Source organism: Fusarium poae, chromosome 1 (genome assembly GCF_019609905.1).
Source record: "Fusarium poae strain DAOMC 252244 chromosome 1, whole genome shotgun sequence".
Classification (NCBI taxonomy): domain Eukaryota; kingdom Fungi; phylum Ascomycota; class Sordariomycetes; order Hypocreales; family Nectriaceae; genus Fusarium; species Fusarium poae.
Window position 1 is genome coordinate 6047206 of NC_058399.1, and position 27212 is coordinate 6074417.

General features: G+C 42.9%; 8 protein-coding genes across 8 annotated transcripts; 3 read left to right on the plus strand and 5 right to left on the minus strand.

Annotated features, from left to right (window-relative positions):
• Nucleotides 1-925: 925 nt before the first annotated feature.
• FPOAC1_001963 (uncharacterized protein) lies at nt 926-1420 on the minus strand (the record flags this gene model as incomplete). The annotated part of the gene is made up of 2 exons (XM_044846550.1): nt 926-1171; nt 1247-1420. The coding sequence occupies 2 exons, from the start codon at nt 1418-1420 to the stop codon at nt 926-928; spliced, it is 420 nt and encodes a 139-aa protein (XP_044712466.1).
• Nucleotides 1421-2055: 635 nt separating this feature from the next.
• Nucleotides 2056-3444, plus strand: FPOAC1_001964 (uncharacterized protein; the record flags this gene model as incomplete). The annotated part of the gene is made up of 2 exons (XM_044846551.1): nt 2056-2183; nt 2307-3444. The coding sequence occupies 2 exons, from the start codon at nt 2056-2058 to the stop codon at nt 3442-3444; spliced, it is 1266 nt and encodes a 421-aa protein (XP_044712467.1).
• A 107-nt stretch (nt 3445-3551) lies between these two features.
• FPOAC1_001965 (uncharacterized protein) lies at nt 3552-4470 on the minus strand (the record flags this gene model as incomplete). Its single annotated transcript, XM_044846552.1, has 2 exons — nt 3552-4308; nt 4364-4470. 2 exons carry the CDS (start codon nt 4468-4470, stop codon nt 3552-3554), a joined length of 864 nt encoding a protein of 287 aa, XP_044712468.1.
• Nucleotides 4471-5562: 1092 nt separating this feature from the next.
• FPOAC1_001966 (uncharacterized protein) lies at nt 5563-7320 on the minus strand (the record flags this gene model as incomplete). The annotated part of the gene is made up of 9 exons (XM_044846553.1): nt 5563-5899; nt 5945-6090; nt 6179-6186; nt 6239-6334; nt 6390-6533; nt 6592-6642; nt 6702-6914; nt 7014-7157; nt 7224-7320. 9 exons carry the CDS (start codon nt 7318-7320, stop codon nt 5563-5565), a joined length of 1236 nt encoding a protein of 411 aa, XP_044712469.1.
• A 2719-nt stretch (nt 7321-10039) lies between these two features.
• Nucleotides 10040-12620, plus strand: FPOAC1_001967 (uncharacterized protein; the record flags this gene model as incomplete). The annotated part of the gene is made up of 2 exons (XM_044846554.1): nt 10040-10101; nt 10193-12620. The coding sequence occupies 2 exons, from the start codon at nt 10040-10042 to the stop codon at nt 12618-12620; spliced, it is 2490 nt and encodes an 829-aa protein (XP_044712470.1).
• Nucleotides 12621-15131: 2511 nt separating this feature from the next.
• Nucleotides 15132-15980, minus strand: FPOAC1_001968 (uncharacterized protein; the record flags this gene model as incomplete). The annotated part of the gene is made up of 1 exon (XM_044846555.1): nt 15132-15980. The coding sequence occupies one exon, from the start codon at nt 15978-15980 to the stop codon at nt 15132-15134; it is 849 nt and encodes a 282-aa protein (XP_044712471.1).
• A 511-nt stretch (nt 15981-16491) lies between these two features.
• Nucleotides 16492-17055, minus strand: FPOAC1_001969 (uncharacterized protein; the record flags this gene model as incomplete). The annotated part of the gene is made up of 1 exon (XM_044846556.1): nt 16492-17055. One exon carries the CDS (start codon nt 17053-17055, stop codon nt 16492-16494), a length of 564 nt encoding a protein of 187 aa, XP_044712472.1.
• Nucleotides 17056-21704: 4649 nt separating this feature from the next.
• FPOAC1_001970 (uncharacterized protein) lies at nt 21705-23182 on the plus strand (the record flags this gene model as incomplete). Its single annotated transcript, XM_044846557.1, has 3 exons — nt 21705-21964; nt 22027-22293; nt 22348-23182. 3 exons carry the CDS (start codon nt 21705-21707, stop codon nt 23180-23182), a joined length of 1362 nt encoding a protein of 453 aa, XP_044712473.1.
• Nucleotides 23183-27212: the final 4030 nt, after the last annotated feature.

Sequence of the window (27212 nt, forward strand, 5' to 3'; positions counted from 1 at the left end):
CTTTGGCTACTGATCTACATTGAAAAACGAAATAGCCGCTTATTTGCATTTATCTTCCAATAGATTTCAACTTCAGCCTTTGATCCTGAATCATCTAAATTAACGCCTGCAACGGGCCGTGGCCATACCTGAGACATTGCACTTAACGGTTTTTGGAGTCATCTGCAGACCTAGAGGTACTGTAGAAGCAGTTCAGCGACAATGAAAATAATTACCGATAAACACAATCGCCATTATCCCTCTACAGAGACGACTTTACACGGTGTGAATCGGCAACCCAACATGGAGAGACTTTTGATCCAGATAGATGCCCAGTCACACTAAAGCGTCATTCCAAGATCAGTCTCGCCGTAAGTGCCGCGTATTTTGATGTTGCACCAGTTTCTATCATTATGTACCACATGTACGATGCCATCACCCAGCCAGTCACCATTTCCGTAGAGCGGTCTGCAGCTGGACATCCTGAGGATCGCTGGCAAACCATGCTTGCTTGTTGATTAGACAAGGACATTGGCAATTATCATCATGACACAAGCGATGCCGTGCAAAAAGAGCATCTTCTGTTTCTTGAACACTTGTTTGTGCCTACTTATAGATGTATGTACATTCATTTCAAGCCTCTCTAAACTAAGGAGGGAGTGGGATGTCTTGGTATCACACGCACATCTCCGCCAGGTGACAAACATTTGTCTCAAGCCATTTGCCTGTGTGTGCCGCTGCGGAGTCACCCGGCATTGTGCGTGGTCCATGTTGTAATTCTCCCAAAAACTGTCTTGACAGCTCTGTCACTATGTGACATGAATGAAGTGGTGCACCATATGTCTCTATGGTCCTGTACCTGCGGTGAGAATTCATTTGATAGACGCCATCAGGAACTCCCGATATTCGTTCCTATGTAGGGTGTAACGAAGGCCTCGGCCATCCTTTAGACTGTAGCTGGCTTGGCGCTGAGTTGTAGCTTTTCTGAGACAACCTGAACAATAGTCTTGAAAGCCTCCATCTCCTCCTCTACTGTGCCGCCCATTCCGGCATTAGCAAAGCTCATCGAATTGGTAACATAGACCGGAAGCTGTGATTTGCGAGCGAGTAGCTTTGCCAGGCGTGTTGTGAACTCTACCGATACCTCTGATGAGTAGAGCGTCGTAGATAGCGGCTGTGCCTGGTCAAGTCTCTGCAAGACAGATCTGGGTCAGCAGTGTCTCGCCACCTGGGCGAACAAAAAAAAAAAAAAAAAGGCCGAACTCACGTTGGGAAGAGCATAAACAAATGAGCCTAGAGATACAGGCGTAGACAGCTCATCTTGTGTCGCGGTTGCGAGGAAAAGCACAATGGACTTCGCTTTGGTGGACAGGCGGAGGTAGATGCGGGTATCAAGTGACCGAGGGAGGGGTACGGAAAGCTCGATCGAGTCTGTGGCCATGATGATGCAGTACGTCTAGACAGATAATCGAATCTGTATTGGTAATGCGAAGTTGTGCCGCTTGTTGCGAACTTATGAGTACCCTATGTCAAGGAGCTGTAGTATCAAAGCAACATATAGGTCGACTGAAGCTGAGTGGAATGGAATTTATTCCGTCTCGGCAACTGACGTAACTGCATGAGTTGTCAGTATTCATAAGTTCCATACAAGCCTCTACTACTAACGTAAATGAAGGGAAAAAAGTGAAGTTACTTCAATATTCGATGACAATTGCCTTCCTTCTGCTCTCGTTGTTGTTATGGTAAAGTTGGAGGTTTACATGGAATTGCGTAATCACATGATCTTCTCAACCCCACGCAAACTCAAGGTCCGCAAAAATCTTGATATTGTTGTTGTAAGAGGCGAGGGAAATGAATTCATCTTGGTTGTATTCTTTTCATATCTTACTTCTTCAATCAATTCATCCAAGTCATCTAGTATACTGGTAATTTTCGTCAACTTACTAAAAAAACGTCACTTCACCTTCTGGTGGACACTTTCTCTACCTAATTGTTATCAACATTCCTTCTATCTACCCCGCCATGACCCTCACTTGCACATAACATATATCAACGTCTATTTCCAAGTCAACCAAAATGGCCGAGTCGGAAGATGGTCACCACATTCAAATTGTCCCCGATGATAGCGCCTGGGCGGGTGTAGAGGACAATGCTGAAGATCCTGAGGAAGTTCGCGTTATATTCAGCGCATTGGATTCATTCTTGTGAGTTTACACAAAGTCATTATGCTTAGTTCTCTCAAGAACAGACTGAAAGATCCAAAGGTCGCTCTAGAATGACCACACATCGCTTGGATAGGTTGTGTTCCCATACTGAGATTTTCGTAGCCAATACGCCAAAGTCTCACACTTCAACGTAACCCATCTGCGCCGTCAAGCCTTCTATGCTTTACCTCAAGCACAATGGCAACTCTTGGCTGCACCTCCATTCAACTTTCTCGACACCCTTGAGAAGACTGATGATGCTATTGATGAGAATGCTGAGCTAGCTCGCACCATTGCTCGCACTGGCCTCCAGTCATTTCGTATGATGACGGCTGACCCTGAAGGCCAAGAGCCTACAATGCCCCAAGAATGGGCCGGAGTTGCCAAGCACTCTGATGTCGATAAGGCCAGGAGCACCATTCGGCAATTCTATCGAGATTGGACCGCGGCGGGAGCTGCAGAGAGGGAGGCTTGCTACAGTCCAATCATGAAGGCCCTAGCGACTGAGAAGGAGAAATACCCAGACAGATCTCCCCTGAAAGTCTTGGTGCCAGGTGCGGGGCTAGGAAGACTGGTATTTGAACTGGTTGCAAATGGGTACAATGCTGAAGGAAACGAGATCTCTTATCACCAGCTGCTTGCCTCGTCATACATCCTCAACTGCTGTCCAGCAGCTGAAACGCACACCATCTACCCTTGGGTTCACAGCTTCTCTAACCACCTAACTCGCGCCAACCATCTACGGGGATATCCTGTCCCGGATATCCATCCAGCTTCCGTGCTGGCCTCAACACCCAACACTGGAGAGATGTCTATGTGTGCTGCTGATTTTCTCTGTCTTTATGCTGACGAAGAGCATGAGGCACAGTACGACGCTGTGGCAAGCGTTTTCTTCCTTGATACAGCCCCCAACCTGATCCGTTACCTCGAAGTCATACGGCATTGTCTTCGCCCTGGGGGTGTTCTCATTAATGTTGGGCCGTTGCTGTGGCATTTTGAGAACAATGCTCCGGGAAGCCATGGACAGGACGGCGATACGGAACATGACCCCAAGAACTCATCAGGCATTGCTGATCCCGGAAGCTTTGAGCTCGCGGATGATGAAGTCATTGCACTGCTGGAGAAAATGGGCTTTGTCGTTGAGTGGCATAAGACTGGTGTTCATGCACCGTATATTCACGACCCTGAAAGTCTTTTACAGTCTACCTATAGAGCAAGTACCTGGCTTGCTCGAAAACCACTGAGTACGAGCGGCTCTTGAGTTTAAAAAATTTCATTCAATAATGAACTATATCGTGAGATTGTACTTCGATTTAAATCGCGTAAATTAATGGTTGACTTTATAATAAATTGTTCGTCGCCAAACACTTATAGCTTGGCCTTCTCCGCAATCATAAGCTCTCCACGCTGCCACAGGGCACCGCCATCAATAGCAACTGTCTCGCCGTTGACGTGCGATCCAGCCCGACTGGCCAAATAAACAACGACACCAGCAATATCCTCAGGCTGACCAAGTCTGCGCATGGGGTTGGCAGCGGCAAACTGGTCGGCACCACCCGACATCTCCAACAGTCCGTTGGACATCTTGCTGGGGAAGAAACCAGGGCAGATAGAGTTGACGGTAATGTGTCGGGGTCCCAGCTCCATAGCCAGGTTGCGTCCGAGATGCAGCACAGCGGCCTTGCTGGCGGAGTAACCGTAAGTGCCCTGCTTTCCAATTGTGCCGACAGCAAGACCTGCAACACTAGCTGTGATGATGACGCGGCTGGGGTCCTGGATGGAAGCGCTCTTCTCAAGCAATGGTGTGAAGAGACGAATGGTGTTGAAAACAGCCTTGACGTTAAGATCCATGACCTTGGCAAAGGCAGAATCAGGGTGTGTATCGAAAGACTCGCCCCATGTCGCGCCAGCGTTGGCGAAGAGAATATCCACGCGATCAGTGTGCTTCTTCACCTGCGCGAGCAGGCTCTCTACGCCTTCAAACTTGGAAGAGTCGGCAGGGACTGAGATGGCGACAGCGCCAGGTGAAAGGTTGGGAAGCGCATTGAGAGCCTTGCAAGCTTCCTCACAGGCGGAGGCCTTGCGTGATGAGATAAAAACTTTTGATGCGCCCGCTTGTAGGAATCTGGATACGATGTCAGTCGCGTTCAACAAAACGGGTGCCAAAATAAGTCACTAACGCTGAAGCTGCGTGAAGACCCAGACCACGGGAGCCGCCAGTAACGACAGCGACCTTGCCCTTGAGGGAGAAGAGCGAAGGGAAATCGTTTAACTGAGCCTCAGCCATGATGTCTATTTGTGTTGATGTTGGTATCGAAAAATGACGAATAAAGCTAAACAAGGATAGATGAGGAATGAGATTGGGGAAAAAAGGGGGTGTTTGTTCTATACTACAATAACTTGGACCAGTTCAGAGCAAATCCTTTATAAAAACAAAGGAGGAGTCAGTAATCTTTATAGGACAGTTGATAGGCAATGTTTTCCCCTTTGATGTTTGTGGCAAGCTCTGAGCCTCGGAGTATTGACTGGCCTGGGGTAGGTCCGGGGTTCATTTATTAAGCTCCGGTTGCGGGGAAGAAGATGCCGAGGCACGATGTCCGTTGTGTGGGTCCATTTCGGTAACCAGCTAAACACACTCAATGAGCATCATCAACTCAAGGGAAGGTCATTTATTCTACTTGTCTTGAGTCATATTTAATGAGATATAGAAAGCAGGTATCATTATATAAATATGCAACCTAGATGCAGAACGACTAACTGTGCGCTATACGGTAAATCATGCATATCCCCCGTTATAACAAAGCATAAATAAACGAAATCATCCCATGAATGCGAGAGGGAAGTTGAAGAGAAAATGCAGATGAAGAGTTGAAATATGTAATCATGTTCAAAAATCATTATCTGGAAACACATCAAGACTTGTGTTGTGTGCTGTTCCACCTTATCCTGTGCCGTATCGAGTAAGAGAAATAACACATCCAAAAATACATCATCCAAGAGTATCCTCCAAGATCAGAAGAGAAGAGAAATGTGAAGACGTGTGTAGAAACGGGTCCAATACTATTAAAACAACGGCTGCCTTGCCTAGAACGTGAAGATGTGTTCTGTCACACCACTGAGCCGACGACTTCAGTGTCGTGGCCAAACATCACCTCCATGATTCAGGCAGTACGTTTGGAAACTCAGCTGTAGACCAAAGTCGCAGCTGTCTCGCTATAAAAAAGCTTTTTTGAGACGAGTTTCGCAAGAGCATGTCAGAGTGGCTGGCAGCTCCTGAGGAACGTATATATGTGAGTGTTGTTCGAGACACCCAATGTAGGGACCTGCTGGAAGCAGGCACCATGAAACGTGAATTTGAGAGCGCTCGCAAGGTCGTCCATTACCTGCGATGCTTCTTTTTGTGCGTGTGCATCTTGTTCGCCCAGCTGGTGTTGACAGCCTCGGTGACGACATCCCAATCTGAGCCCACTACACGGCCAATGAAGAGCACCTTGACGTTATGCTCCACAGTCGTGAGTTTCGAGTAGTTAACTCGTGACTCCTTTGAGATACGTTCACCTGGCTCGGAAATATGCACACGAACCGGGGGGAACCCAAGCTTAGGCTCATTGCTCAGAGGGACCGGGTTTCGATTGCTACTTTCAGCGACAATGCCATGTTGCTCGGCCTTGACACCACTCTTTTTGCAACCCTTTTTACCGTAGGTGGAAATTGGACTGATACGTCAGCAAACATCAGGAATGGCCTATTATAAGACTTACATGCAAGTGCAATGCCCAAGGTCGTTAGCAACAACGATAAATCGGCGAAAGTGAACGAATATCCGACCGCCGTATTGATCTCGATACACCGTTTCCTCTACAATACTGCCTCCTCCTGCTGGTTCTGGCCACAGCACCTTGAAAACCTGTGAGGAGGTTAGCATGACTAAAATTTTTAGTTCTACATCAGTATCAACTTGCCTCTCCAGGTTGAAACATGTGAGAAGGTGCAACGGTATATCCTGAGATAGTCTTAGCTTGAGTCATTTGAAGGGGGTTCAGGGGCGTGCGTACTTGGATCTAGAGTTTCTGATTCACCACCAGTTCCTATGATGTGCTCTTGGTTTCCCGTAGGCACTGCAGGCCCGGCTTCGTTTTCGTCATCTTGTGCTGCGAGATTTATTGTTAGCACCCCGAAATATCTTTTGGCATAGTGGTGACATACTGTATGCGGCGTATGTTGCAGACGAAGGCTCGCCATTTACATATCGATCACGTGTATATTGTTTACTTTGAGCAAGAGCCTCCTGAAGCGCTGGATCCTCGTATTCTCCTGAAGCATCTGCATATGGCTGTGTTGGGGTAGACACTGTACCATTCATGTGAGCGCTGTTCGAAATTAGAATCTGAGGGGTCGTTCTACATACCTTGTGCAGTTTGTGGGTACGCAAGGTATTGTCCAGTGGCCTCGTCGTAGTCTGGATGCATTAGTGAATACTGTGCCTGAGATGAATCGCAAGTCTTGTAAGGAACTTACACATCTCGTCTTGCGAGCTAGATGCTTTACGTTGGGCATAGCGATCGTCATAATCCTGTCCATCATCCTCCGGGATGTCCTCTTGAACAGGCGCTTTTCCCTTCCCACTCGAAGTTTTGGCTGATTTCGATTTCGATTTCGAGGAACTGCCGTGCGATCTTGAGGATCTGGATTTTACTTTCGATGACGAGCTCGTAACAGTGTAATCATCGTCTGTAACATTGAGTATGTCAGTGGCGCTTTATCGATGAATGCATCCAGAGAAAGGAGTAGGTGCGTGTTGGTAAGGATGCTATTGGAGATAAAACGTACTATTCTGTTCATCTCCACCAGTTTGTTCAGGACTCCGTATGTTGACAGCCCCGAACTGCTGTGTCATTTGCTCCACCGGGGTTCGGGGTGTCTGGTTGTTCTGGGCAGCCTCATATTCGCTCTGCCACTGTATATCCGGGTTGCCTAGATGGTTATCATCAGTAGCCATTTCGAGAAATGGGGGTTAGTGTGTGGAGATGCAAGACGAACCTGAAATATCTACTCGTTGGCGGTAGTACTGTTGGTAATCTGTATTCCAGATCCATTGAGACCACTCGCTCCATCCTGATCTGCTCGTTTGATACATAGTAGCATTTTGCGCATACAGACAATGCTTTTCAATATCCCGGCTCGATTGCAATTATCCAACAAGAATAGTCGAGCAACACCAATGGTGGTTATGGATATGAAAACGCAGCAATTCGCAAGCAGATTGGTTGTGCTACAAGGTGGTATGGATCGATCGAATCGAAAAGAGGTGAGACGGCCAAAAAGATGCCCAAAGATGCTCAAAGAATAGTCGAACAACCAACTGACCGAGACCAAGAGAATTCTATCTCGTCACCTAAAAAAGACGAAGGCCTTGTAGTCGGTTGAAATCCAACGAAGCTGCCAACGTTTGAGTAAAGAGGTACCAGCAGCCGAGAAGATGGTGGGTTGGGGGCTTTTGTAAAAATGAATGAGAGTCAAAAGTGACAAAGTGGAACCCTTGAACCGACAAGTTAGGTAGCTAACCAGGAATGCGGCTCAGCTCTCTATTCAGATGCAGACTGGACGAAGGAACTGCAACTCGGTTGCACGAGGATGAAGATCCAAGCTATTGTTGGTTTGCTTGGGGTGCGTTTACGAAGATCGGGTCTAGATAGTATCTTTTTGGGTAAAAGTACTCGACAGACTTCGCGGGGGAACAATTGTCTTGTCTCTGCTTTAGTGCTATACCGTCTTTCCTGTATCTGGGGTCAGGTAGACCAGTGTTCTGTGATGATTGGTGTTTGTGGCGTATGTACGTCGAGGGGCATAGGTCAGATCCTGCCTCCAATACTAGGAATATCGCTTCAGAGCTGCATGAAGTATGCTGAAGGGGTATCTCGTGCGTTTCTTATGGTGGTCTTGTTGGTGAAGTGAAGTCAGGACAGTCGTTGCAGGTTAGTTTTGCCAGGATGGTGGTACAACAGAAACAATGGCATCAACCGACAACAGAAGGCTAGCAGCAAGAAACACAGCAATGTACTGTAGCTTGGCTGTAGAGGTTGTAGAACTCACTGGCCGGAGCAAATTGCATACAGCCTGGTGTCAGTCAATGTGGTTGAGTTTCCGAGTGCCTAGAGCACGTACAACCTTGAAGGATGGACGGGAAACAAGAGATAGAACTGAAGGGCTTAAAGTAAAGGGTGGACAACTGAGCGGCAACCGCAGCTTATCAGTCGCTTCTGAGTATGCAGTCCAGCATCTCTTTAATGTCGCGCATCGACCAGCGAGTAACAGACGGAGCGTCGAGTGGGGATGGATGCAACAAGTGGAGGAGGTGGACTCATGGAGGGGTTCTGGGAGGAGTCGAGCTGCAAACTCGCATGACGAGACCCTTAGTTAGCTGAGTCAAGTCGAGTCTCCAGTAGATGAATACCTTTGGACGAGAGAAGGGCAGGTGAGAATGGGGACTGAAACAAGCAGAAGTCACTTTCGTATTAGATAACCCGAGTCAAGCATGCCATGACATGGCACGGCACGCAACACGCAGGCAGGCAGGCAAGCAAGCGAACAAGCGAGCAAGCAAGCAAGCAAGCAAGACGCCAGCCGAACAAGCAGCAAGAAAGAGTGATAGTAAATGGGTAAGTCTCCATCATCTATCGTCCATCTGGAATAGGCACCGAAGAGCACTGTAGTCTTGAGTAGGAGACACGCCCCTCCGAATACAGGGCACAATGCATAGAGCCGAGAGGGTATTGGATCGAGGGACCAATTGGGAGGGGAGTGAGCGATTTTAGAAGGCGTCCACCGGGAATGAATACAGGGTGTAGCTGTTGGTGTTGAGGTAGAGTTACAACAGTTGCATTCGTTAGCTTGGGAGACTAAGTGGGCGGGAAGAGCACAGTGTGCACATTGGAGCATCCACCGATAGTGGAATCCTAGCAGGCCTCAAAAAAGGGCCTCTGTTCGTTCGTTCCACGACTGCGTGTTGAGGCTAAGGTTAGTTTAAATAGAGTAGCCGTTGACCGTTTTTTTGAACTTTATTGAAACGTGATTTGGATTTCCTGTGGCGGACAAGATGACAACGACAACGACAACAACAATGATGATGTGTTTTGTTTTCTACCTTGTATTTCCAAGAACCAGCACCATGTTGCATAACACACATGACACGCTACGTAGCCGACCTAATGTCTTACCTTAGTAAAGAACCCCAGCAAGTCTGACATAGCCATTTCCATCTCTCACTGGTCAACATTGCTGCAGAATTTGAGGAAACACTCGCCTTTTCCCCTCCTACGCTCTGCTGTCACATTTCTATTTGGTCGAGCCTTCGTTCCAGTTCTCTGCTCGACGTGTTTTGCCAATGGACAGACCAACAAGACCCATTCCACAGGCGTCGACTCCAGTTTCCAGGCGCTAACTGTCGCTAGCCTTTAGTGGCCGCTGTCCCCGACGCCGGGAGCACTTCCCCTAAAACATGACCTAACCTTGTTGTGACATCGACGGGCAAATCAGCCGCTAGATTACAGTGTTGCCCAGGGCTGTCCCTCGCCAAATGGAGGAAAAAGCAAACCCCTGGCTCGGTTGTTTGACTGATTACTACATTTCCTTGTCATCTCCCTTTTCCCTTCCATCTTCTCTCTCTGCCCGCGTACCCATCCGCCATCCCTATCCTATCCTATCCTATCCTGTCGTTCGCTCGTTCGTTCGTTCGTTCATTCCCCGTCAACGTCAACGTCAACGTCAACAGTCGATCTTTTTGAGCCAAAGAGCCTCAGCGGTCGTCTCGGCATTGATTGTCTCGTCTCGTATCGTCTGATCAGGTCATCAGAGAAATGGACAAGCCGCCTCTAGTTCCCATGAATCCGTCTTCTTCCCCTAGCTCTGTTGATCTTACGTACGTCGATGGATGCCGTAGCGTACGACCACCACAACCACTCGAGCTATGCCCAAGCTCACCAGAGTCAACATCACCAATATACTCATAGTTCTACCTTGCCCCTTCCTGTCCCTGGGGCTCATGGCAGACCTCGCTCCCCAGACCAGGTCGAGGGTGAGGGCGAGGACGAGGGCGACGGTCGCTACCAGACCCTCGACGCTCTTCCACCCTCTCTTCATGTTTCGACAAGCTTGCCCATGTCTGAAGTCGATACTGTATTTTCCATGTATCAACCAACTTCTACACAGGCCAGCATCATCAGCAGACGCGATGTAGACATGTCCGGTCCGGCTCCACCACATCGTCCTCCACCGTCCTGGAAAGCTGGCCTCGATGAACCATCACGTCCTCCTCCTCCTCCTCCTCCACCTCCACCGCCGCCGTCGTATCTTCGACCTCCAATGATATGGCCACAGTCACTTCCGTTGGGGCCGACTCGAATCCCATTTGGCAGACCCCCGCCTCCACCACCGCCTGGAGATGCTTTCGTCCATACGAACCTACGACCACCACTCTTATACAGCCGTGACGCGGTTCTCTTCCAACGACAGTCACCTCAGCAAATACCACCACCGCCGCCGCCTCCGCCTCCCCGTCCTCCTGGCACGCCGACCGCCTCAGTATTTCATGTTTCTAATGGTACCCCAACGCAACCCCAGACTCCGAACTTGAGGCCACCAAGAGGGTTCACTGGCTTTGGCCAATCACCCAACACCCATCAGTTAATTCAAGGCAAGAGTCTCACGAATCTCTCAGTCCCTCAAACAAGTCGACATGAACTCGGTGGCTCTACTTCAAGATCCCCATCTTCGAGCTATACCATACCACGATTGATTGACGATGGGGCCTCCTCCTACGATTCATTATCTGATGAAGACTCACTTGTCTTCAGAAACTCGCGGCAGTTTCCTCCGCTATACCCAACTGCGTCCACCCTGAACTCGCAAGGGAGGAATCGCAAAACATCCATGACAAACCGTATAACGACTTGGATATCCGAGTACGAGCGGGATCGCGCACCAAAAGATCGATTGGACTTGAGTGCCAGCCTGGAACCACTTTTAGAAACCACTAGAGGCGATAGAAGCCACCTATCAAAAGAATCTGTGCCTTCCGAGGATACCCTTGAGCTCCTCTGGATCAAGCTCAAAGACCAACGCGTCAAGTTGAATGATATCAAGAGCCAGATGGCTAAGAAGAGGAAGAGATTGAGGGAGTTGCGTCGAAACAGAGACGACGCAGATAATGCCTTCATGAGTGTCATCCGGCCCATGCTTATCACCCACCAAGAACAACTCGAAACATCACCTGTCAACCTGGAAAGACGCCTAGCAGATTTGCAACGTCTCAGGACTGAGTATCAAGCTTTTGAAAACGACTATGAAGATCTTGAAGTCACTCTCGACGAAGAAGAAGAGACGCTAAACAGACTAGAAATTCGCTTCTTTAGTTTGCTGGCAGTTGACCAGGTTACACCCCTTGAGGAATCACCCGAGGACGAACCTCAGGACGAGCAGGACAACAATATACCAAACGATTTAATGGGAATCCTTCCCAGAGGTCCTTCTGAAGACGTGCACCCTCTATTCCTAGAACTTATGGCCGCAGTAGGTGATCTCGAGAACGCCAAAGAAGAGCTTGATGAGCTACTCTTTCTCAAAGAACAGCACGAAGGCGAATTGAGGATGAAATCTGCAGCGGGTATGGAATTGAATGAGGCTGAGATCGAATTCTTCGACGAGTTCCCGTTGGAAGAGGAACAGATGCGCAGTAGCGTCACTAACTTGGAACAACAAGTAGCAGATCTCCGAAAGCTGTGCGAGGAGAAGGGGGCGATGAAGAAGCATTTGTCATCGCGAGTATCTTATCTTCTGTACCCCGAGGCCGGATATGAGGATATAGAACTCGACAGCGTCTCTGTAATCTTGCGCACCCGGCCGGATCTTGCCGATCCGACATTCCCTGTGATTATAAGCCAACCTGAGCACATCGTGGCTGAAGACTTCCCTCTTACACCAAGCGGAGCCCTCAAGGCGGCAGCAGCATTACCAGCAACTGATCCGGACAAACCGGGCCGCATGCAAGTCGCATCCAAGGAATATTCTATTGACCGACTCATGTTGGATCATGGCGAGGGCGGAAAGGGAGATTTTATCAATAGATGGCTCTTGCACCAGCTTCGTCTATCGTCTACGAACGCGCGGTTGCTCCACACGACGTTTACCAAAAGTCGAGGGCTCAAGATCCGTGATCTTGATCGTTGGCAGAGTGACGTGTTGCACTATTGGTGGAACGACGAGGGTGCAGAGCTGCCCGAAGACATGGCGCAGCTCGTAACGAGCGAGCACTCCAACGATGGGTCAAGAGTCGGGACGAATCGTCTATCGAGGGCAGTTACCTATACTCCAGGTATGCCTGGCGGTAGACAAAGTTACCCGGCTGGGAGCAGTGTTGCTGCGCACTCTGCCTGGGACTGACCTCGACAGCACTAATCTGTCGGCAGAGAGGATCACTCCTCAGTTTTATGTTTTTCAACGCCTTCTCTTATTTCTTCTGTTCATTTTGCATTAAGAAAATATTGGACTATGGATTGGTGACTAAAAGGTGAACAGTTTCTCTCTTGGTTTTGGGATATGCTGGAAATCAGGATGGCGCCAGTTACAGTCTGGGACAAAACAGAACTAGGCAGAGACCTAGGCCAGCACGACATGTTGTTTCTTTTCTAGTTTGTTTGCTTAGCGGTTTTTGAGTGTGTTTGTTATCGTTTTCTTATTCCTTCTTCCTTTTCTTTTTGGCGCATATGGTAGCGATTTCTTCTATACCCTGTTCTTGTTGTTGACTGAGGAAAGGAAATAATGTATACGGATATACCCTTGGTTTGACTGGACGAGGTAGGTAGATGTAAAAGGGCAATAGATTGGCTGAGTAAGAAGATGTTTCGACAGAGCTCTGTGGCAAGCTAGGCTATCTCAGGGCTGGAGATCAACCAGCAGTCCATCTATCTGTTGATGATATTAGGTTAGGGGTGGTGTTGACCTTTATTCCTATTCCACAGTGAGCGTTTCCTTAGGTTGTGATTTTCTCATACTGTAATTTCTCCACTACAAAGCAATAGTTCCCGCAAATGGCGGGTCCCAGGACCATGAGACGCGATGGTTCGGGACGAGCCTCGCGGGGACGGGGAGATCCACCGTTTGTCCTTGTACCAGTACATCAAGACCATCAAGATGCTAGAACAGGGTTACAGGCTAAGCCCTTTCTTCGCTTAGAGCAAGGAAGAGGGGGGAGTGTGCATCGAACGGCCGAGATGAAGAGGAGAATGGGAGGCATGTGACTGAACTAAACTGAACTGAACAGAACAGAACAGAACAGGACTGAGTGCGTTTTTGTAATTTCTAGTTTCTGTTCTCCTTCAACCGGTACGACTGTTACCATCCTTTTCTACCAATTAACGTTTTACATGACTCTGATTTGCAAAAAATGTCGTACCACTAATGAGGCGAAACAAAAGTCTTTTTTGTCTTTTCCATTTCCTGGTTTTAGTGAGGGCTTGGTTCGGCAAATTACAAAGATCCCCTCCCCAATAATAAAAGTGATAGACAAATGGATTGGATGCTGACTGCGCTGAGTGGAGAGAGAAAAGAGAGACATAGTTCCATTGGGTGGTTGGTAAGAACACTTTTTTGAGACAAATATGCAGCAGTCTCCGTACACAGATTGTATTTTTTCCATAACTAGTACATACTACTGCAAGATACAACCATAGTGTATGTAGACTAAACTACTCTGAAGCTACCAAGGTAACTATTGTATGCCATGCTGACATGACCAAGTGCGTTGACTAACATGGAATGCCCCTGTAGTTAAGGCTGGTGGACCAGGACGGGATGATGTGAGTTGGAGTGTAAATGTGCACATCTTTCTTTGTTGCAGAAGTGACTGTCACCATGAGATTCTATCTATCTATACCTTAGAGTATAATAGACAGACGTCGTATCATACAAAACAGGAGACAATCGAAATGTAACCGTAAAATATCGCAATCAAGGAAACCCATCAATCGCTAATATACCCTCATGCATTTCACAGCTCCACCATCTGTTATCCCATGCATACAACGCAGTACAATCAACCCACAATGCAAAACATACGTCCATCTTCCCCACGTTTCTTCAAACTAAAGAAGAAACAATGAGAGAGAAAAAGCAAGCAAAAAACCCCTCTCAAAAGCCGCTTCCTCCCGTGCTGCAGGCATGGGTTATGAACATCCGGCCGTATTCACCAGACCCTTTGCTTCGTGGGGGATCATCCCGCGTCTTTCGACGTCATCTGGCAGTTTCGAAATGATACAGTGTGATGAATACTCGTATCAATTATCCCAGACTGACGATGGAGCACACTGCATACTCTTGTGTGATGAAGCAAGATACCTGACGAGATGGGTAGAACCAACACCCGGTAGCTGTGCGGCTCTGCGATAAATAAATAGATACATTTGGGCATAAGTAGGCAGAGATACTTTCGGAGTATACCGGTCCGAATATGACGTGCATGCTGAATCGTTCATGAGGACAAGACCACCTTTGCGATCATCATGTCTCACGGGTTCGGGGATGCGTTACATCGGCTGCTCTTGGTGCCGCTTCATGCACATGAGAGCACACATATGCTGAGCCGAGTGAACCCTCATAATGATAAGAGTTGGAAATTATATGCCTTGACTATCCGTGGACTCTTCGAGATCCGGGATAAGCTATAGCTTGATGTAAGAAGCTACACATTCCCTCTACGTTTTGTTTCACTTTAAACTTGCACTTAAGCACCCTACGTAAGACCCCGAGCACATTGAAATATATCTTGTTAAAGGTAAACGCAACTATACTTGTAACAAGCAATATGTGCCTGTCGCCAGGACGATCATCTCTGATACAATCTGTGGGTATCCAGGTTTGACCAAAATGGCTCAGGCAGTAACCCCGTTTCTTTCATTACTCCTCCTCAAACAGACGCTTCAATGTTGTGGGGGACTGGGGAGGATTCGAGTCTTCATTAAGCCAGTCAGTAATGCTGGGTCTCCTTTTTGTGTTGACATTTGAAACTACCTCGTCTCTGGGCTTTGGCGGGCTGGGAGGAGCAGCATTAGCCTCAACAGTGTAGCCAGGTTCCTGCTTAGCCCAGAACATCCATTTGCTTTTCCTTCTAGACTTCGCGTCAGTCGTATCAGATTGGTCTGTCTGTTGCTCGCTCTTCTTGGACTTGCCCATCTTGATTCCTTGACTGATGCGTCGCCAAGTCAAACTGGCCATGTTGTTGCTCTTTTTGGTTGATTTGACGGCCATAACATTGCTGCGTGCGGGAGGAGGTGCCAGAGTCAGATCTGGTCGACTCGCCACATGCCTCAAGCGTCTGCGAGATTTTGCGGATGCGCTGTTGTATCGGTTGTCGCGGCTGTCTGGATGATGGCTATGGTAGGCTTGATGGCTATGTCTGTGATATCTGGGCCGTTCAGATGAGGAGTATGAAAGCTCTGCCGAGTCCTTGCGGTCTATGTGCTTTCTAAGAAGATTGCGTATGGCTTCATCGTTGACGGAAGCTGCCTTGGTAGCATGGGAAGACTCGCTGGTGCGGGTATATGAATAAGGGTCAACGCGCGAGTCGGTCGAATTTCTGGCTCTCGAATACATAGATGCAGGGTAGGAGTTCATAGGTACAGACGGACGCCTCGAGTATGATGGATCTCGAGAGTGGCCAGACGAATAGGACCCGGCATAGGATGCAGTGTTGGAGAGTGTCGCGTAGTTGTAGAGACCCAGTCCAGTAACACTAGAGATTGACATGATGAAGATATTGAAGTCGAATAAATAATAAATAAAGTCGGTCAGAGAAAGTGAAGTAATAGAATATAAAAGTGTCGTTCATTCGAGAGGGTCGAGGGTGAGAGAACGTGAGTGTTGAGATGTTGTAGGTGAAATGTGTGGGTTATGGCAAAGAGTGGTTTCCTTGACGATAGATAAAGAAAATATATTTAGTGTTCAAGGCGTACCTTCCTAACAGGTGATGATTGTGGGTTTATATGATGAGGTTTGAAGAAAACAAGCAAGTTGCTACTTTACCTAATGGAAGGAGGATTCCATGAATATTTTATACCTTTCCCACGACACTCAAAACTTAGGTACCTACAGTCACAACGCGTGATCAATCCCCTCTATTAACGACACCTTGATCCGAATTACTTTTCATACATGATAAACTTTTATGCTGCGGAGCAGTGCACAAACTCTGTCTTGACACGGATATCCGCCTTTGTCCCCCTTTCAAGATACCTTCATTACATGTGCCCATCCCGCCTTAAAGGATCTCTCTTATAAATTCACACCGCTGCCCAACCAAACTGTTGCTCGGGATGCTGGAACTACTGCTCGGAGTGCTGGGATCGCTGCTCGGGGTGCTGGGATCGCTGCTCGGAGTGCTGGGGCAATTTGGGGTGGAAGCCGTCTGCCAGGGCCGAATGACGGCTCCGTCAGGATAACAAGCCATCTCCTCGGCCGTGCTAACCAGGTGTACAGGGTTTGTTGGCTCGTGTTGCCACTCCATTTCAGTATCTTCCTCTGTGGTGCCCAATTCGAAGGCAAGCTCGAGCATGTTGCTGTATAGATTGCCCATCCTGGAGCAGAATTCTCGTTTCTCTATTGATGTCGTTCTGTTCCTGTTTATAATGCTGTTGTGGAGGCTGAATAGTGTCGTCCGAATAGTGTCAAGGGACTCCTTTTTTTCAGAGCGTCGTTTCTTCTTACGAGATCGTCGTTCATCGGGACTTTCCTTAGGTATGTCTGGCTTCTCGATTCTAAGTGTCTGTTGCTCCTTTCTAAGACGCCTTCGTTCTTTCTTGCGGGATTTGAGGTCTTTTGGCATTGTGTGCTATCGGTTTATTATGAGGCATCCAAGTGATGGTAGATGAAGTGATCTGATATGTTGAAATAGAGAAAGAATGATCCGTCCGTTCAATAAATAAGGGGACGTAGCATTATCCGGGTGAATAGTCATAGTTGATACCTTTGTATACAGCTGGTGGCCTAGTCCAGACCAGATCTGAAAGATGAAAGAATCAACAGGCACACTACATGTTAATCGGCAACATCTACACACAAAGCACATTATGGTTGACATGACCGAAACTAGGAATTGAAAGACCCAGTGAAACTTGCAGTTCTTTGTAGAAACGGTGTTTGGGCTTCAAACCTGCATCAGCCGCCAAACCAAGGGTACTCTTTGTTCGTGCCCTGACTTAATCATTGTGGTCAGGCCAACTATATATAGAGGAGAATTCACAACTGCTGTCTTTGTGTGTAAAGTTGACTTACTATTATACATCTGAAATTCAAGGAGAATTCTTCCTCGCGAGATCTTGTCCAAGACGCATCATAGCTTTTTGGTACGCAGTCACAGTTGCACGCCTGTGTCAGCATAGAAGAATGCATGCATGATTGCTCCAGCATCAAAGTCTATTAAAAGGTGAGAGGAATAAGTGACATTCAAAAAGGATTCAATCTCTTTTCGGCTATCTCTCCGATGTCGTGGTAGCTCAGCCTTCTTTGATGCGAATGACCGTAGTCATTTGAACGAAGGTGATCCTGGATGTATCACGGATAAGACAAAGCCGATGTCGGTTAGTAGTTAGAGGCTCTCAGAAGGCTTGCTTTGCTGTGGACGGTTCACAACGGTACAAAGGATTGGCACACAAAGAGGGTTGAATTCTGGTCTCTTTTATTGTATTTATTTCTGAGCTCTGTATCAGAACTTAGAAGTGATATGTGATCAAACTTTGTCTCAAGCTTTATCCTGGCTGCCTGGGAGGATGAACATGGTAGTAAGATCCATGGAACACAACGAACAATGCTGCTATAGTGCGGCAAACACATCGGATCTGGGATTCTACCCCTGTGGCTCGGTAGTGCAAGGTAAGTTGTTCATGTGGTAATGTGAACCGAGAGGTTGAACAAGTTCATGCAGGGGGGGCCCAAGCCATGATTCTGCTCCCAAGTCGGTATAGCTTCACACAACCTACCATGGATCTAGACGACAACTGTAGAGGTCGAACAGATAATAGCAAAGGAATCTTGGCCAAGGATAGGATTGTATCACAGTCAGGTTAGAGGGGGGAACAGAGTTTAAAATGTGATCTTGGCTATTGGCACCTTGAACTTATTCAAAGAAGACGTGAGGGAATGTAGTCATCTAGTTACGCCTTACGGAGTATGTAGAAACGGTAGATTTCCTTTCTCAGCACAGTTGTATGATCTTCCGCGACATGGTTCATGAAAGCGAAGGCCGAGCTCGTGCTCGTGCACATGGCTTTTAGCCGGAGAGGCTAGTCGAAAGGCGTAACTACTTAGTAGTAGTAGTATCCATGAATGAGATCAATTTCATTAATGACGCTAGCTTTGCTTTGCCTTGCCTTGCCTTGACAGCAACTGGCCACTAATGTTTCATTTCTCACACTTCATTCCGTCCAGAGTCCGCAAACTGGCTGAGACAGTTGCTGAGGTATGTAGCCTATCCCGGGCAGTTGGGTGATACCCCAGATTTTGTAACCACAGATACCCGGGGTGGCTTATTGTGTTAAGAATCTGGGCTTGTAGAGAACAGACGCCGGATTGCCCAAAGAGGCGCAACATTTTCAACATCCAACAAGATGCGGAAAGAGTCAAAGATAATATTAACCGTCCCGTCGGATGGGATGGGATGGGATACAGAGGAAGGAAGATCCGGGGTTTTGAGGTTGCAACGACAAGGATCAAGGACCTAGGCAGCCTCGATATGTCAGCATGGATGTCACACTTTGACTTTTGAAGGAATCAGATCCCAAGTCTAGACTACGGAGTACCTACAGGCATGTCATCCCAGCTGGTAACAGAAAACGTGACCTATATTCAACACGAATGTGTTGCAAAAAAGCTGTTGTTTAGTTGAGCCTCCGAGCACTTACGCCGTGGCGTTTTAAGTACAGGGAATTTAATGGAGGGAAAATAAGACGGAATCGACCGATTTTTCATGCACGCAAGGGAAACGTGTCACGATACACAAGACTGCAGTAGGCCTGTTTGCTCGCGTGGCAATTCTCAGCGATCGTTTCCCAGCATGGGAACGGTGCTCGTCTCACGCACGTGGTTGATAGCACCGGCGGCGAGGGTAAATCGGCAGAGGCGTTTAGAAAGGAAACACTTTAGATGAGATCTGACTCGAGTGAATTAATGTGATTGACATAAATAAAGTGATTGACATGAATAAAAAGCGAGGCGACCGTGGAAGATGAGGAGATAGATTTGAGTCATTAAGGAGGATCATCCGTAGACTATTACTCAAGCTAGACCATCTTGGAAAGAAAAGATTTTGATGTAGCAAACAAGAGCCACTGATCGACTTGGCAGTCTACTCATGAATAATTGTAGTTCAAAAGAGTAGTCCAGTCCAGTCCAGTCCAAGCTGGCGGTCAGAGCAACCAACGTTGGACAGACAAGAAGGAAATGAGTCCCAGCTTTGTTAATCCCGGACCCTCTCAGCATCTACCGTCAAGAACTAGACTAGTCAGTCTAGTCTAGCCAAGACTGGACGTCTCCAGGTGAGACCAGGGTTCCCCGGAGGGGACGATTGAGGCCAAGCTAAGCCATGGTAAATGACACTGAACCCCCGCATGCCAAGTGCGACGTTGACGTTAAGGAGTAAAGAGAAGGAGAAGAAAATCCGGGGGAGGGTCTTGTCTGTGCTGTTGGTGTTGGTGTTGGTGTTGATAACAATATTTACGTTGGTGGAAGATGGCGATAGTTGCGATGGGAGATGCAGTCAAGCGTTTATGGGGGTTGAGGATGTTGGTAATGCGGATGTCTCATTCACTAAGACCGCTAATAGTAATAGCCCGTAATGGGTACCTGGTTACCTACTAATGTTGGTATGACAGCAAAGGTCCTTCTGTTTCGGAAATGGCTTGGATGGAAAATAGCGTCAGACGAAACCAGTTTAGTTCTGTATATCAACATAAACACACTTTGTATTGTTCCATCAAATGCGGTAGACGAGTATCGCTATTGTATTGTTCAATTGCACACCAACATACCTACCTACTTTCCCTCCAGTACCTAGTCAAGTAAATCGTTGGTGGAGCTCACTCACCATACGTAGGTACTTCTCCCACACTTTGGGCTTACCTGCATTGCCAATATCGTCTCTCCTTTCTCTCTCTATGCCTGTAAGAATCCATCGTTGTTGTGGAACATCCAAAGTTCTTCCACACATCCGGAGCCATACGACAAGCCTCAATTTAGAATAGATATTCAAGGTTAGCTGGGATCCCCTGGATAATCCCATTTCTTCAACAACTTGGTCCAAAGCGTCAGTTTGGGCTTGTTTCTTTTTGTTCTATCCTTTATCCCATGATGTGCTTCCTATCCAATTGCATTGGCCCATGAAGAAACTCATAGCCTACCTCATATACCACGTACCTCAACTCAAGTCTCGACACCCTCTTCTCATAGTGACTCTTGTGCAAACTTGACACAAACTGCCGTACTATGATGCTCCGTTAGGCGAATAACACGGTGGCTTGGTACCATCGATCGTCCTCCCGCTGTCATGGCTTCTATTCAAGGGGCGGCTTGTCTACCTCCCTCAGCTCCGGCGGTTACAAGGGATCCTCGCCCATGACTTGCACCTCTCTTCTCATAATGTTCTAGCGTCCCCCGACCGCAGCAGATACATCGAGTAAGCGCCATGGCAATATCACCGTACATAATGGGTGCACCACTTGGATGGAGTCTTCCTCTTTCTTCCGTCTCTGCTCCTTTCTCGGTATATTTCTCGACGGTCATTATTCCTTTGTCCCGGATCTCTGAGTGAGACTACGGACGGATACTTGTATCTTACATCTCGCCCCTCGCCTCGTCTCACCAGCCCACGCCATCATTCCCTTCCCTACTTATTTTCTATTCACATCTGCATTGAGTCTTCTTTGTTTCTAGCGTCTTCCGCATGTTTGCAAACATTATCCGAAGCCACCTTTTTGTCCAAAAGCCTACCTGATCGATCATCTTACCCCTGCGAAAGCCTCTTTCTTTAAGTTGGCGCACTCTGGCATGGCGTTCTCCAATCTCGATTCAAAAGGCAATTAATTATAGTCTTGGCTGTTGGCTGTTACTGTTGGACTCGATCTGATCTCAACGCTTGGGGCACTATCTCACCTCGGTGTAGGACACCTGCCTGCCTACCTTACCTCACTTTACCTTTTGTTGGTTCCAGGCAGGCAGTACCAACCAACATTAACTAAACGCTCCTTCTATATCTGGACCGAGGTCTGCCTCTTGTCCATCAAGGAATCATCTGAAATCATCTCCTCGTTTCAACAAACATTCATTCACTTACACACGAGAATGGTGCATTATTCATAAACCGACCGCTTCAATCTTCGCTCTTGTCGAGACTTGGGAACTCGATTTTGTCAACACCGTCACTACTAGGATACCTACCTATTTATCTTTCCTCCAGTCTCTTTGAGACTTGACAACTTCACAATGACTCGGAATCTCGACGCAAGTCATCTTGACGCTCTGAGCATCATTGAGCGAGTAAACTCCGTCTTTTCATTACTCGGCTCCATCTTTATCATTGGTACCTTTCTATTATCCAAGGCATTCCATAAACCGATCAACCGCTTGGTATTTTACGCTTCCTTTGGAAATATGATCGTCAATATTGGCACATTAATGTCCAGATCATATATTGGTGATTCCAACTCTGTAGGCTGTCAATTACAAGCCTTCCTCATCCAGATGTAAGTCCACTCAGACATTATCGTAGCACTCAACTCTACTGTGACACTAAGATATATATCAGGTTCATGCCCGCAGATGCCTTCTGGACTCTCACCATGGCCATCAATGTCTACTTGACGTTCTACTACAAGTTTGATGCTCGAAGATTGCGTAAGATGGAAATCTACTATCTTGTCGCATGTTATGGTATCCCATTTGTTCCAGCCTTTGTCTACATATTTATCCGCAACGACGCCGGCGAAAGAATGTACGGTAATGCCACACTCTGGTGCTGGGTCAGCACCGAATGGGACATCTGGCGGATCATCACTTTTTATGGTCCCATTTGGTAAGTGATTGCTTGGATTGGGCTTGCTTAGTATTCGGGTGCTGACCGTCACAGGCTTGTTATCATTATTACCTTCTTCATCTACATCCGTGCCGGCAGCACAATCTACCGCAAGCGCAGAGAATTACACGGTTTCAGCTCGTCCGACCGAGATTTGACTTACGGCTGTGGAGATCACATTACTACACTCAAGACGACCGAAGTCTCGGTGACGACAGAGGTTGTGAAGCCGGACGGGATCCTCTTACAGCCCATGAGCGGCCGTGTACCAGACTGCGACAATCCTAGCGCTACCAATGGAAACTACTCAGTTCACATATCAGCTCAGCCGAGTTCTGGTGATATCGAAGAGGAAATGTCCCCTATCGCCAGGGAGCAGACACGAGCCAGTATCCAAGTTCCTCAACAGCAGCAACATTCTGCCGCCCAAATGAACCGAAAACGGAATCGCGAGCTCAACAACGCATCGTGGCAGTACACCAAGTGCGCCATACTGTTCTTCACGGCCATCTTGATCACATGGGTTCCATCGAGCGCCAACCGTGTCTATTCTGTTTTTCACAAACGTTCGTCGAGACCTCTTGAGTTCATGAGCGCCTTTGTGCTTCCCCTTCAGGGTTTCTGGAATGCCCTCATCTATATCGTTACATCTTGGAGCGCGTGCAAAAACTTAAAGAGCGACTTACGAATGGGTCAACGCCCAGATGTAACGGAACTTGTCGGTGGTATGAGACCTGAAGTTGGACCTAACCACCACACGGGTCACCATCGACATAGCCTTGGCCATATCCGACGATCCAATAAGTACGAGACGGAGAGTATGACTGAATTGGCAAACGAGAGCCGGCCAACTTCGAACGACGAGCGACGAGATCACGAGTCTGTATGATAGTTGTCTGATGCTTGTTTGGATGCGATGTTTCAGACGTCTTTTCTTTTGTAATATTATATCATGAAGACATGATTCTTTGGTGTACAATGTGTGCTCCAATTAAAGAAAGACGATGTTTGTGCGAAACGGCTGTGGCAGTTCCGCCAGCGTTGGAGGAGAAGATTATGGATACCCAAGTTTTGGTTTTTAGTAGTACTACAAATACAATGACATTCAATTCTTCAAGAACTACTTGAATATTAGTGTGAGAAACAACAATCTCAAATATTTAGCTTTTGATAAATATACATTAGGTATTTATTTTTTTTAGTATATAATCGCAAGATTGCTTTTACCCTTTTCAGTTTTATTAAAGGTTATTTATAATACTTTATCTATCTATATAGATTAAAGAATTATATATAGTTTTTCTTAAGATAAGGTTTTTAATATAAATATAATTAATAGGGTAATTACTTAAACTCTATAATATTAATAATTAATAAAAGAAGCTTCTATTAAACTATATAAATAGCAGTAACTTCTTCCTCTTTTAATCTTAATTAAAGTTAATTAATCCTAATCCCTTATAGTACCTTACTAATCACTTTTATAGGTCTTATATAATATAATACTAGCTATTATCCTTAAATTAAGACTTATTAATAATAGCTACTTTCTTAATCTTAATATTAAGACTATTAAGAGATCTATTAAGTTATATAAGAATATAGTAAAACTAGAAGAGTTATATATAGAGGCTATTAACCTTTATATAATTAATATTAAGGGCTTAGGCTTTAGCCTAAGTCTAAGGCTAATTAAATAAGAAGGGATTATATAAGGAATTAAAGAGGACCTAGAGAGAGGACTTTAAGAAGAAAGTATAAGATTTCTATATATCTTTTTTTTTTTCTTTTTAAGTTTAATAATACTATTATTAATATCTTAAAAATAGTTACTTAAAAGCTAGTTTTTTATAATTATTAAATTTCCTTTAGCTTAAGACTTATAATAATTCCTTAGCTATAATATACTTATTAATATAAAAAACTATTTATTATAATTAATATAAAATTAACTTAAGTTTAATATAAATATTAATTAAATAATAATACTTTAAAATAATAATTAGAAAATATTTTAATTAAGCTTAATAAAACTATTAAAAAATAATTTAATACTTAATTAAATTAATATTATATAGAGTTAATTTAAAAGTATTTACTTTAACTTTTATATTTAAATAAAAGCTAATATTATTATAATTCTTATAAAATAAATTATATTATAATTAATTAATTTTATTTTACTTTTTCTTTTTAAGCTTAAATATAAATTTTTAAATTATTAATTATATAATTTAATTTATAGCCTATTTAAATTTAATAAAAAAGCCTTAAATATTATTTACTTAAGATTATAAAGTTTAATAATAACTATAGTTTATAATTAATATAATATATTATTATTAAATATATATTATAAATTATAAAATATAATATTAATAATATAAAAAACTAATAAGTATATATTTATTATTATTTAAAAAGTAAAATTCTTTATAAAATTAATTTATTCTTTAAAATAAAGTAAACTTAAAATATTAATCTATTAAAGTTCTTTAAATATATAGAATATATATATAAAGATTAATATTACTAAGAACTAGCCTAAATAAAGCTTAAGTAAATATATTAAATAGATTTAAAGATATTTAATTAATTCTTTATATATTTTAATTAAAAGCTTATAATAACTAATAGCCTTTAATAGAATAATAATATTAAACTAGTTTATTTATAATAAGTATTTAATTAGAAATTATATAATTACTTAATTAAATAAAATATACTTTATAATAACTTTAAGAATATAGTCTTTATATATTATATTATTACTATAAAAATTAAATTCTATAAACTTAAAAAAAAATATTAAATTTTAAAATAAATATAAATATTTAATTAATTTAATTTTAATAAAAATATAAATAAAAATATAATTATAATAAGTATTAATATAGCTAAGACTTAATAAAGTTAAACTAGAACTTAGGCTTAAAACTAATTTAAATTATAATAGTAAACTAAATAAATATTTATATAAATTATATAAAATAAATAAGCTTTTAAAGCTTATTTATACTATAAAGACTAAATATATATAATATATAATTATTAGCTTACTTAGGCTATTTAACTTTAGAATATTATTTAAGTTAATATAATTTATATTACTCTTACTAAAGGCTATAACTTTAATATTAAAGACTTAAAAAATTAATTCTCTTTAAGCCTAGTTTTACCTAGGGAATTATAGTAAAATACTAAGGTCTTTAAAAAGTATATTAAATAAATACTTTAAATTAATATAATAAAATTAAAAACTAAATAGATAGTATATTACTTTTAATTCTTATACTTTTTAATTTATATAAAGTATTTAATATTTAAATTAACTTAAGATATAATTACTATAAAGTAATAAATAAAAAAATAGTAAAAAAGCTAAGTTTAGATTAAGTTTTTCTTAAAGTATTTAAAGAAGTTTAAATAGTAATAAAAGTAATTTATAGAGGTTAATTAGCTTATAATAAAATAATAATAATTATATATATTATTTAAACTATAATAAATATTAATAAATAAATAACCTTAATCTTATTATATATTATACTAAGTTTAGCTTATAATATAATCCTTAGTTTACTATAGCTAGTTTATTATAATATATATATTTATATTAAAGAGTAAGAATTAATTATTAATATAATAGAAAAATAGATTATTTAAATAAAAAAGAATACTTAATAATAAAGTAAGCTATATTAATAATAAGGTCTATATTTACTATAATAGTTTATAAATAAAAATAATAAAAACTCTTTAGATTTACTATAGCTATAATTAGTCTTTATAAAATTATAAAGATATTATAATTAATAATACTTAAGAAAGTAATTATTAATATAATATTATAATTTATATTATTATTAGAACTTTTAAACTATAAAGACCTTTTTAATCTTAAGAAGGCCTTAGCTTTCTTACTATATAAAGGTATTTAAGATTATAAAATTTACCTTAAAAATAACCTTAATAATACTTATTTTAATTTACTATAAGGCCTTTTATATAATATACCTTAAGATTAATTAATTAAGTTATAAAAATAAATTATAAACTTTATAAATAAAGGATAAATTTAAGCTAATAGCTTATTTATAGCTATATTAATATTATTAACTAAGAAACTAGGGAAAAGATAGTATTTTTATATTAACTATTAGGCCTTAAATAAAGTAATATAATAAGATTATTACTTATTCTTACTTATTAAAGAAATACTTTATTCCCTTTCTAAGGTATATTAATTAATAAAGCTTAATATTTAAGTAGCCTTCTATAAAATCTATATAATTAAAAGAGATAAATACCTTATTATATTTTATATTTACTTTAAACTATTTAAATAGTTAATTATACTTTTTAGCCTTATAGAGATATTTATAACCTTTTAAAAATATATTAATAATACCTTTAAATTATTACTAAGAATCTTTACTATAATATACTTTAATAATATCCTTATATATATAAATAGCTTTAAAAAGAACTATATATAATATATCTAGGAAATATTATAAAGGCTATAAAAGGCTAGATTAAACCTAGACTTTAAGAAATATACTTTTATAATAAATAAGGTAAAATACCTAGAATATATTATTAAAATAGAAATTAAAATCTATTTTAACTTAAAGAAAATTAAGATAATCTATTTTTAAATAGTATTTATAAGAATATAAAATATATAAAGCTTTCTTAAATTTATTAACTTTTATTAAGATTTTATACTAAAGTTTTTATATATTATAATACTATTAAATTACTTTATTAAAAAGAATATACTTTTTATTTAAATAGAATAAAAAGAATAAGCCTTTTAAATATTAAAAGATATATTTATCTTAAGCTTAATACTAGCTTAATAGAAACTAAATAAAAAGATAATTATTAAGATAGATTATTTTAAATAGGCCTTT